Source organism: Nicotiana tabacum, chromosome 13 (assembly GCF_000715075.1).
Source record: "Nicotiana tabacum cultivar K326 chromosome 13, ASM71507v2, whole genome shotgun sequence".
NCBI lineage: Eukaryota > Viridiplantae > Streptophyta > Magnoliopsida > Solanales > Solanaceae > Nicotiana > Nicotiana tabacum.
In genome coordinates this window covers 132765185-132777210 of record NC_134092.1, presented here as the reverse complement: position 1 = coordinate 132777210, position 12026 = coordinate 132765185, and the positions used below count along the sequence as shown (strand labels likewise).

Sequence of the window (12026 nt, the reverse complement as noted above, 5' to 3'; positions counted from 1 at the left end):
TCGAACAGAAATATTTTATATTTATTAATTTGATATAAATATCGAGTTTGAGTAACTTCTTATCGCGACACGGGGGGGGGGGGGGGGTGGATACTATTCATATTTTGATGGACCATGTCATGTGAAGGAAAACATAATAAAACCCAAGATGCCAGACAAAGTTGTTGAAAGATTAGAAGAGAATATTTGGGAGTATGAAAGGGAATTAGAAGGTAATGTGTGTGTTTTTATTTAGGTTTATGCACATTTTAGCCATTTATGCCTATTAACAAACAAATACCCCTTTTGTGTGGCTCTCTCTCTCTCAAGTCAATGCCTTTCTTGTACTTTTATGTTCATACATATGTATTCGTGTACATATATTATAAGTATTTAACTTATATATATTGATAATATAAAAATACTTTATACTTTTAAAGTAATTTTGAGCCGATTATCTGTCGAAAACAGTCTTTCTGATACCTTCTTAAGGTTGGAATAAGATGTGCGTACACTCTACCCTCCTCAAACCCTACTTGTAAAGCTATACTGAGTATGTTATTGTTGTTGCTGTTTAATCTCGTAGGATAGTTATCATCTTTACCAAGTTATTTGTTGATGCTTATTATAGAGATTTTCTGTAAATAAGCGACTTGATTGTACAAATATTTTTTATATTATCAGTAAGTAAGGCTTATACATTATAAGTGCATAAATAAGTATATGTGATCACAACCCCACCACCCCCACCCCCACCTAGTTTCAAGAATCCAGTGTTGGGGTTGGGGTATGTTAAAGAATACTACAAAAATCTGAGTAGAAGCTGTAGATGACATTATCTTAAATACGTTTGTCTGTCCGTGTTGGTATAAATTGGTATTTATAATTAATTTATTAATCAGAAAAAATAATTAGAGTAAGATAAAGTGATATATATACAGAAAAAAAGAAAAAAAGATACTATAAAGAAACAGAGAAATCTGAGAGAGAGAATGAAAACGGAAAAGACAAGAAGTAGAAGCGGAGAGAGTGGGGGAAAAAGTATCACAGTAGAGTTATCTGCGGGAACGAAAATTTGATCAAACAGTGACTATTTATCTTTTTTGGGTTCAAAAAAAAATTAACTTTTATATTAATTAAATAAATTTTACATTATCAATTTCCTCAAAAATCAACTATATGTAAACGTTTACGGTATCATATTTCTTTCTAGATTTAAATTTTGTAGGTAAAAGAAATTTTACACTGCATTTAAAAAAAGGCAGCCCAGTACACGAAGTATCCCGCATTCATTTAGGGTCCGGGGATGGACCTCACCCTGAGAGGAGTGATGTAGGCAGCCTACGCCGATTCCACTGCTCGAATCTTTGACCTATAGATCACACAGAGACAAATTTTATACTAACTGCTTATAACAAGTTATCCCTCTATTTTTCAAGTTTTTAACATGAAATATTATCTATTGTTGTTATGTCAATTTTATGTGATGGTAAAAAAATTGTACAAGTTAATTACATGTAATTGATTATGGTAAACTTCATTCATAATCTGATGAAGAAAACAATTAGTAACCTATGCTAATATTTTTATTAGATAATAAGACCATTATAATATCAGTTTATATTTTTTTTCTTTATATACATGCTATATTTTAAAAAAAAATTAAATTAGTGTCTTCTTTCTTTTGTTTGTATTTCTGAAATTTATGTATTTTTGTTTTTTCTTTTGCTATTTTTCTTTGTTTTGACTAGAGAGAGAGAAGAAAATAGCCTCTCCTTGTTCTAGTGTCATTTTCCAAGATATACTCTAATCCAAAATCCCCCTTCTTCTCTTCCTTTTCATTCCTTTCCTTCTACTAAAATTCCTCTCTTTTCATTTTTCTTTAATTTCTTCATTTCTTCTTCTTCTTCTTGTTTTCTTCTTCTGCATATATGTTTACTATTAAAAGAAGATAAAAGAGTTTCTTTTGAGTTCTTCTATTAGCTTTACATAAAGAATAAACTCTCTTTTCTCACTTTTTCTTTCTAAATCTATTAGCAAAATCAAACTTGAAGTTTGTCCATCTTTTCCTTTTTCCCTTTTTCTTACATCTCTTTGTGTGTTTCTTGTTTGTGTTTTTGTGCAACTTTTACTCTATTCTCCAGGGTATATTATCATAAATTTTGGGTTTTTTGGAGCTAACAAAAAAAGGAAAAGTTAAAGTCTCCCCCAAAGCAAAAAAGCTACTATTAGAAAATTAAAGAAAACATTCTTGAAATCTTGTTTTTTTTGTTAAATTTTCTTTAGTAGTAGTTATAATCCATAAAAATGCCCTTAGAAGGGGTTTTCATTGAACCCCAATCAACTAATTCAAAGCAAATTCCTGATCTTTCTCTCAACATTAGCCCACCAAATAGTTCTTCTTCTCCATCTTGTAACAACATCAATGAATTACTAGCAACTTCTAGTTTCGATCTCTCGAGTCGTTGTACTACTGAAGTGAGTGAAAATCATAGGAGATTAGAGTTCAGTAAGTCGGGAAATTGCCTTACAGAACTCTCGTTAGCTCATCCAACCACCACTACCACCACCACCACCAACACCACCAGCGCCACCATCTACGATGAATCAAGAAGGGGTTTCTTAGACCTACCAAGAAACCCTTATTACAACAACCACTATAGTCAAAATTATAACCATATGGTGCAACCAATGAATCAAATAAATCATGGGGTTTCTTCTTTAGATGTATCAGACGGTTTAAGACCTATAAAGGGTATTCCAGTATACAATCACAACCGTTCATTTCCTTTCTTGGCTAATTTAGACAAGGAAAAAGATCCAAAGATGTGTTTTTACCCAATGGCTTCATCATCTTCACCACTTTTTTCTCCTCCATCTTCATCTCCTTATATTAATAATAGGTTTAATGGAATATCATCTTCTTATCAAGTGCCACATCATCACTTACATCATAGTCAATATGGTGTAGGATTAGGGCATTCTTCTCATGAAACTGCAACTTCTCATCATAGTTTGATGAGATCAAGATTTCTACCAAAACTTCCAGCTAAAAGAAGTATGAGAGCACCAAGAATGAGATGGACTAGTACTCTTCATGCCCGGTTTGTTCATGCTGTGGAGCTTCTTGGCGGCCATGAAAGTACGATTTCCTGTACTTATTTTATATTATCAGAGAGGGATCCAGAATTTTAATCTTGTTGGTTTCATACCTTTCATATTTTTAGCTTGAACACATTGTATATCAGTTCAAAATATTGATTTTTGTGATTGTCACGGATTGTCTATTTTTGTCTTCTTGAGACGAGAGTCTCTCGTAAATAACCTCTCTATCCCTCCGTAGTAAGGATAAGGTCTGTGTATATTCTACCCTCCCCGAACCCCACGTATGAGATTTTACTGGGTGGTTATAGTTGTTGTTATTTCGTTCTAAAATATTGAGTTTAATTGAACCCGTTGCATTTATACTCTGTATTTTATAATTTCAATATTTTTGAGGTGGGAAATGATGAAAAAGGTCTAATTTTGGATTTTTATTTTTGTGTTCTTGATTTTTAGGGGCAACACCAAAGTCAGTATTGGAGCTAATGGATGTGAAAGATCTTACTCTTGCTCATGTCAAAAGCCATTTACAGGTACGTAGAAAAAAAAATTAGTAGAATATTAAATAGAAAAAAAGAATCTATTTTTTTAAAAAAATATTCTTTTTTCTTCTATTTTTCTCTCTGTCAAAGGTCCCTCCCTAGCTCAGGATGAATTCCTCCGGCACATTAGCCGATAAAAATACAGTGAATGACTGAGTGAATGAATTAAAGAAACAAGTCTGATCTTTCTGATAGTATCAGAGAGAAAGAAAAAAAACAAAGTGAGAGAAATATACTTAGGTAAATATACTAGTCCTACTATAGTAAGAATAATAGGGTGGGGGTGGGGGAGGGGTACTAGGGTTCTGTTACAGACAAAAGTAAGTCATCATTATTCAATAATTCACCTCGTGATTAATGAATCAATTCCAAGAAAGAAGCATTTGACTCTGGAAAAAATTTCCCTCCCTAGAAACTCTTACCACTCTATTTTTAGTGTTTGTTTTGTTTTTTTCTTTGTTTTCAACGTCATTTCACGAGAGGTAAGTGTAATGTGCAGTACCGTCTCTCTTCGTTCACTTTTACTTGTCATGTAAAGTCAATAAATTTTTATCAACATTTTAACATGTATTTTTTCACCATATTAATATAAAAAAAATTACAAATTATAGTACTTTTCATATACAATTAAATCTTTCTATAACAGTCTCATTTGTTTTGAATATTTTTTTGGATGTTATAGCGAAGTGCTGTTATATAGAACATATATTATAACATAATATAAAAATTGGTTCCGGAAAAGCTTCACTTTTATAGTGAAGTGTTATTATATAGGGATGTTGTTATAGAGATGTGTGACTGTAGTTTCCGAATATCTAAATTTTAAGCATAAAATATTAAAAAAATCTAATGCAATTTAACTTCAAAAATTAGTCAAATTGACTCTCGAAAAACGAAATATGACACGTAAAAGTAAACTGAGAGGGAGTTGTACTTATTTGTTGAATTTCTTGAAATATGGTTGTTGTCTTAACATTTGAAAAAAAAATTCTTTCCCAATGCAGATGTATCGCACTGTTAAAACTACTGACAAACCTGCAGCTTCCTCTGGTAAGTTGTCTTGCTTTAAGTCTTGTGCTTATTTACTTTCTTCCTTTTTATATTTTCTTCCTAATATTCAGTGTTATTAAACTCATTTTGCACCATAAAATGACATTAATTATGTGGTGATTTTCTTCTATTTGGTGTACATGCATCACTTGCATTTAACAATGTTTTAAACGACGATAGGCGTAAAGGCTTGACTAATGTTACACAAAAGCGGATCCACGATTTAATGCGATGGAACATAGTTTTCTGCTCAACCAATGTCTGCCCCTAAAGACTTTTAGTGTTTCGGATGCTAAGTGATTTAAATTAATAATTTTTAAGGTATAAAGATATAAATATATATAATTTCTGCCAAAGTTTACGGGGTCCGATAATCCATCAATATTACACATAGATCTCCATAGTTATACATATTTTTTTGGTTGTTCCGAAATAGAGATCTAATTTAAATCCCTATTTATAGCATATGAGCTCGATCCATGGTAGTACAACTACAATATGTTCTTTTTTTAAAAAAGAATTGAGACACAGGAAACAACATCTTTGATTAATGTAGATTATTTTTACACGTATATTTTAACCTATTACAACAGGTAACTTACATTATTTTTTTATTGTTATTAGTCACACATTTTAAAAACGATTAGTTATAGATATCTTTCAGATAATATAATAGTATTAAAATTGCTCCAGCTTACCGAGGATATCACCCTCAATAGGAAAAGGCGGAAGTGGAGAATTAGGGTAGAAGGTTAACAAATCTCTCTCTGTTCCAATTTATGTGAACCTGTTTGACTGGACACGGAGTTTAAGAAAAAATGAAGACTTTTAGAATTTGTAGTCCTAAACAAGTTAAAATGGGGCCCAGAGTATTTGTGTGGTTATAAAAGCTTCTCATTAAGGGTAGAATTGAAAGTTTAAGCTAAATTGCTTTCAAATTTAGAAAGGGGTCATTTTTTTGGAACAGACCAAAAAGGAATATGTTCACATAAACTGGAACGGAGTGAGTAGTCATTAATCTCCTAGTCTTATTAGTAGTACCAGTACTATTTTTGTATTTTTCTTATTCCTGGTTCTCTATTATTATTATTATTGCTACTGTTTGTTACTTTATTTGCACTGTTCTTGAGTCGAGAGTCTATCGGAAATAGCATCTCTACCTTCACAAGATAGGGGTAAGGCCTGCATATGCATTACCCTTCTCAAACTCCACATATGAAATTACACTGGATTTATTATTGCTGTTGATAGTATTAAAATTCTTTTACAAACTGTGAGTACATAAAAATTAAACTATATATATAAGTTTTTGTTTTTGATTTTTTAATTTGTTATTATCTTATTAGGGCAATCAGATGGGTCAGGAGAAGATGATCTCACAACAATAGGTAGCACCGGCACCGGTGACCGGACTGGTTTATGCCGGTTTACGGATCAGAGAGGAGCATCCGATGGATCTGTACAACCCGAATCCGATTACCCATCTACTGCAAATCCTACTCTTTGGAGTAACTCCTCAAGGTATAGACCTCATGTATACACTACTTAAAACTTTAGTGAAAGTCCTATATATTTTATTTAAATGGGACTTAATGTTTGACGCGTTTAACTTTTATATACTGACACTTCAAAAACACTTTTAAATTATTAGAATACTTAAAAATAATTATAGGTAATAGTTCATAGAAAAATTTAGATTAGTAACCTGAAAAATAAAATAAATTACCTACAACCAGCTGTGGAGCTATATGTAATTAATGGCGTGAGTTCAATTGAAACCCCTTAATTGGAAAGAGATTCTATACTAATATGGTAAAATAATTTTGTTCATGTACTACCATACTAATGTGGTAGATATTCTATATATTTAAATTATTGAATCCCTTATGGGGAATCGTTTAATCTAATGGTAAAGGTGGTTAAAAAGTTGCTTCAGGGCATAGAGTGAAAATTTTTATATGTATATTTTTTAATATCCTCGATATAATTTCTGTATATAATGCAGATTTGTTTTTACAACGTAGTTGTTGTGTGACCTATAGGTCAACGGTAAATTTATTTTCGTGCGACCTATAGGCTATGGGTTTGAGACGCTGAAGCAGCTACTCATGCTTGTATTAGGGTAGACTGTCTATATCACACAGGGGCGGAGCTAGAGTATCGGGAGTGGGTACGACCGAACCCAGTAGCTTTGGTTTGAACCCTGTATTTGTCTTAAAAAATCTATTGAATATGTATAAATTATTAATTTAGAACCCATTAACTTAAAACGATTAGAATCACGAACGCATAAGCTTGAATTATAAAAACCATGGTTCACAAGTAGTGTAGTGTAGGACTTTTGAAGTAATGAGTTGCATACTTTTTCTTCTGCATGGAGTTAACATGAATCTTTGAAATGCAAAACACACGTCCAACATTTTCTAAAGAATAAAAGAGTTCTTGTGGCAGCTTTTGCTTTTCTTCTCTTTCATTTTTCCACTTTCTACTTTCAACTCCTTTATTCCCATTTTAATTACTTCTTGTCGTACTATTTTCTACCCTCTATTCTTAATTATTTTTCATGCATTAAAAAAGGCATTAAAGAGCGAATAATATTACTAAGAATTCTGGTGGGACGAATAGAATTTTTCCACCATATCAGAAATCTCAATTTCCAATCCTAAGATGGAAAAAATTTTGATAGAGAATACTTCCTTTTTTGATGGGCTTTATGAGACATGAATTCGAGTTAGTCGGCGCATATGGTAATTAATTAACTTTGGTGAATAAAGAGAGGAGAGAACAGTACTCATATGGTAATTAATTAGGATTATTATTATGATAAGAAAGCAAAAAGATTACTACTATACTTTTGCATTACTGCTAAACTTTTGCTTTTCTTTTCTTTTCTTTATTCTTTTACTTTGGTTGTTTTCTTAATTTGTTTTATTAAAGATATAATAAACTTTTTTTTTTGCTTTGTTGTTATTCTCTTCACGAGGAGATTTTGGCAAATAAGTCCAAAAAAAGACCAGTATCTTGACTTAAGTGCTCTGCTTTTCTCAAAGTAATATTTATTTAATGTATCCATGTCTTCTTTGGTCGTGTACATGTTTGTCTTTTTTAATTATTTATTTTTTCGTCTATTTAAAGTAGAAAAAAACTATCAGATCTTGTTATGATCCAGTTACTATGCCTGCTTCTATAATTTGTCTTTTCCTTAATGAAATTCTTAGTTCCTATTTTCTAAATATTTAATCAACTCCAAGATATATAATAAAATCCTCACAAAATAAATATACGAATCTGCATGTCTCAGCAGATGATTTTTGTTGTACTTTTTTTACTCTAGTAGTTGTAAGAAGGGACTTTTATTTGTCATATTGTACTTTGAGAAGTTTTACTTTGACCGTTCCACAATTATTTTATAAAAAAAAAAAAAAAACAGTTGAATTAAATGACAAGTACTGTAATTCAAATGTTGTCACATTGTAGGATTAAAGGAAACATAAATTTAAATATTTACAGGCTAATAAAGTATCTTAATAATTATGTTTTGCTATAGCTCCTTAATAGGAATTAGTCACAAAAGTACTACTTCCTTAGTTTAAATTAGTTTCATTATCAAGGGTCAATTGAGCTAATTTTATGATTTGCTAATTATTAAATAGAGATTACTTCAATTAGTGTCTTATATTTGCTTGAAGAAATGATTCGTTGTTGTCTTTATATGATTTTGGATCATTTTCACCTCATACACTAGCTTTTGCAGTAGAGATCGGCCCAAGATATATTATTATATTAAGAAAAAATATACTGTATAGCCGTCGTAAAAAAATAACCGAAAAATGTGTAAAATTTGTATATTTTTATTAGGCGGATCCAGGATTAAAATCATATGGGTTCAACTCTTAAGGTTTTTAGCAATGAACCCATTATACTTTTAAAGTTATGGGTTCATATCCACTATTTTTGCAATTTTAGTGAATTTTTACATATAAATTTTTACACCGCATCGAAAGTTATGGGTTCAGTTGAACCCGTCCGTTGTTAACTACATCTGCCTCTCTATATATATACACACACACATATACATTCTGTTTGTTAATTATATACAAAAGTTATACAAATTGTATACAGTTTTTCGATGACTAGCTATAAATAATTTCTGGCATGAGTTAAAAGTGATATATTATTAACATGGCACTGAAGCCCTATATATCCTTGTTATTATGTTTTGCGAGTTGGGTTCGATATTATATTATTTACGCTCCAGTTGTCAAAGCATTGGGGTGCAGGAGAAGGGAGATGTTAGATTTTCTCATATTGATCAAGTAAATAAGATATTCTCGTTATATGGTTTTGCGCTTTTGGGTTGAGTTACGCTCGATGTCAATATTTTTTTTTTACGAGCAGCAATAGTGAAATTTAGCTGAATTAAAGTATACATTTATTTTTTTTCATTTTAATTATATGGATAGTCAAATTGTGATGACTTAATTTTAGCACAAGATAGACTGAAAAAAAACATAATTTTTACTTGAAATTTTACAGCAGTAGAGAAGGATGGTTGCAAGCTAACTCAAATGATGCAAATGGTCTTAGATCACCTTGCTTTCCATCTCAACAAAAATCAGGTCACCAAATAGAGGTACAATTCTCATACTCTTATTCTAATTTCATAATGTTATATGTACAAAAATTAAAACACTAATAAACGGATCCAAAATTTGAAGTTTATGAATTTCTACAACGATCTCGAGTTTGTGTACAATAATATGTAACTGGATTCACGGTCATATAGATATAGATATTAGTAACTTTGTTAATATATTTATAGGATTTGAGAAAAGTTATTTGGTTCACGTGAACCGATAGTGTTACCCATAGCTAGGGGTGTTCAAACCCGAAAAATCAAACCAAACCGATTAAAAACCCCGTCTAGGTTTAGTTTGACTTGGTTTGGTATTGAGTAAAAAAATTCGAACCAAACCGACATATAAATATATAACTTTTTTTATATTTTTAAGACTTTATAGTGAATTTTCTTTAGAAAATGTAGAAATATTTGGATCCTCTCATGTATTAACCTTGAAAGCAATAAATTAACGAAAAATTATTGTTAGATGACTAAAAAAATAACTATTATGTGTTACTAAAAAAATTCTCCCATTAGAATATTTTAATAGATCATATGTTTGTCAATTTTTTCCATATTTACTAAACATATATTCACTTATCAAAGCTTTATCTATAATTTTAACAAAGTAAGATTGAAATAATATTCATGTCACAAAAAAAAAACGAAAACTCGAAAAACCCGACAAAACCGAACCAATCCAAACCGATATAGTTGGTTTGATTTGGTTTTGGTAAAAACCGAACCAACCCAGTCCATGTACACCCCTGTAGCTAACACTATAGTTTCGCCCCCAAAGCTATTGGTTCACGTGAACCGATAGTGTTAGCTATGCTATAGTCCCCGGCCCCCACCCCACCCCCAAAACACTTTAAAGCAACTCGAGATTATTATTGTATACTTCAATTATATGTTTTTGTATATTAACTCGAGATTGCCGTAGGAATCAAATGTGGCAAATTAATTTTTATAAATTCCTTACATCCTTTAAGTTTCAAGTTTATCACAATATAACTAATTTCTCCTCTTTTTTTTGTTTCAACTTCAGATTAATTGAAATTTTCTTTACATTGTCAGTATACAAAAATTAAGTTTTCTTTGTCATGTCAGCCTTCTTAATCTATGATACAATTAGTATATATCTTCAGGAAAGCCTAAATTAAAGTCTGTTATCGATAGATGGTTATTTAATTTCTATCATATTTGTCTATTCCTAATTACTATATTGAAAACACTATGATTAAATGAACTAAATATATCATTTTGGATAATCAGAAAAATCCAAGCTTGGAGTTCACATTAGGAAGACCAGATTGGGTTGAAAAGGAGCATGATTGAAGATGAACACGTTCGAATTAAAGCATGGGCATCTGCTATTAAAAAGGGAGCAGTAAATCGTCGATCTGAATCATCACTTCAATTTGATCTTGACTTAGCTGATTATTTTTCTGAGTCTTTTCCTTTTCTGTAATTTTGGAATGGAAGAGAAGGCATGAGCATGAAAATTATTATGAGCTACATAAAGAAAGCAAAAAAAAAAAAAAAAAAAAAAAAAATGTATTGCCCTAAGGTAATATAGCTAATTAAACTCCCATGCAGATGACCTATAGAGTTGGACGTGTTTTTTTTTTCTTTTTTTTGTTTTAAGGTTTCCCATCCATATTTTAACCTACCCGCCTTTTTTACCATGCCCGAGATGGCCTTATGGGTAGCAGCCTCCTACAGAAATGGTCTTGTGGTCGACTTCTATTCTGCTTGTTGGAAAGTTCTTTCGGATCTCTTACCGGGTCAACCCGCTGATCAATATCCGATAGTGGTTGACCTCTATGGTATTTATACCTCTTTTTTTTTTTTTTTGGTTTTGTTAATCTTTGTTTTTTTATTTTATTTCTTGGGTTGGTTGATTTCTAGCCATTGGCTATGAGTCTCTAATGTAAAAGTTCGATTAATTAACTACAATCGTGGACATATTTGAAAAAATAGAAAGAGTTGAAATTCAACTGGAAGTTTCTGTGATATCTTGTCCTAATCTCCTTCCTCTTCAACCCCTCCCAAACAAACCCTACAAATCCTACTTATTGTAATATATGAATGTATATATTTTTTATATATTTATTGTAAAACCCTGACAAAATGCATGTTAGAAGCAAATAGTTTGATCGATATACTTATATATGAGATAGATTAATATTGCAATCAGTAATTTTAATACAGTGAAATTAATAAACTAAGAAATGGAAGATACTAATTACAATTATTTTGTACATTTACTTAGTCTAATGAAACTAAGTAAATGAGGTGGCAAGTCATGTGACATCCACCTCAATAAATGCCTGTCTCACGTAAGATTGGATATCCACCTTGGACAAACTTAACAGAAGAGGGGTATATTTGAACCAATATTATAACGACAGGAGTATATTTAGACTCAAAGTATAACGTGGGGTAAATCTAAACCTTTCCCGATAGTACAAGGGTATATTTTGCCCTTTTTCGTAATATAATTGGATTGCATGCCAAGTAGGCAACTCAAACTAGTGTTGAATTAGTTTCGTAGCTAAACAGAAAAATTCGTCATTAATCTAATTTAACAACGAATTAGTGATAAATTATCAAAAAAATCTGTTAGTTACGAGCAATTTAGTGATATTTAGCGACGAAGTCCCTAGCTAATTTCAATTTTTTTTATAGTGAATGGAGAAGAATTTAGTGTACAAAGCTTCAATTTGGTG

General features: G+C 31.1%; 1 protein-coding gene across 2 annotated transcripts; it reads left to right on the top strand.

Annotated features, from left to right (window-relative positions):
- The first annotated feature begins 1819 nt into the window (after nt 1-1819).
- Nucleotides 1820-11310, top strand: LOC107763608 (transcription repressor KAN1). 2 transcript variants are annotated; one of them, XM_075228558.1, is made up of 6 exons: nt 1820-3121; nt 3538-3614; nt 4628-4673; nt 6020-6194; nt 9213-9306; nt 10570-11310. In XM_075228558.1, exons 1-6 carry the CDS (start codon nt 2287-2289, stop codon nt 10630-10632), a joined length of 1290 nt encoding a protein of 429 aa, XP_075084659.1. In that variant the 5' UTR covers nt 1820-2286; the 3' UTR covers nt 10633-11310. The 2 variants fall into 2 exon arrangements, with proteins under 2 accessions (XP_075084659.1, XP_075084658.1); XM_075228557.1 differs by having other exon boundaries at nt 9210-9306.
- The last annotated feature ends 716 nt before the right edge of the window (nt 11311-12026 follow it).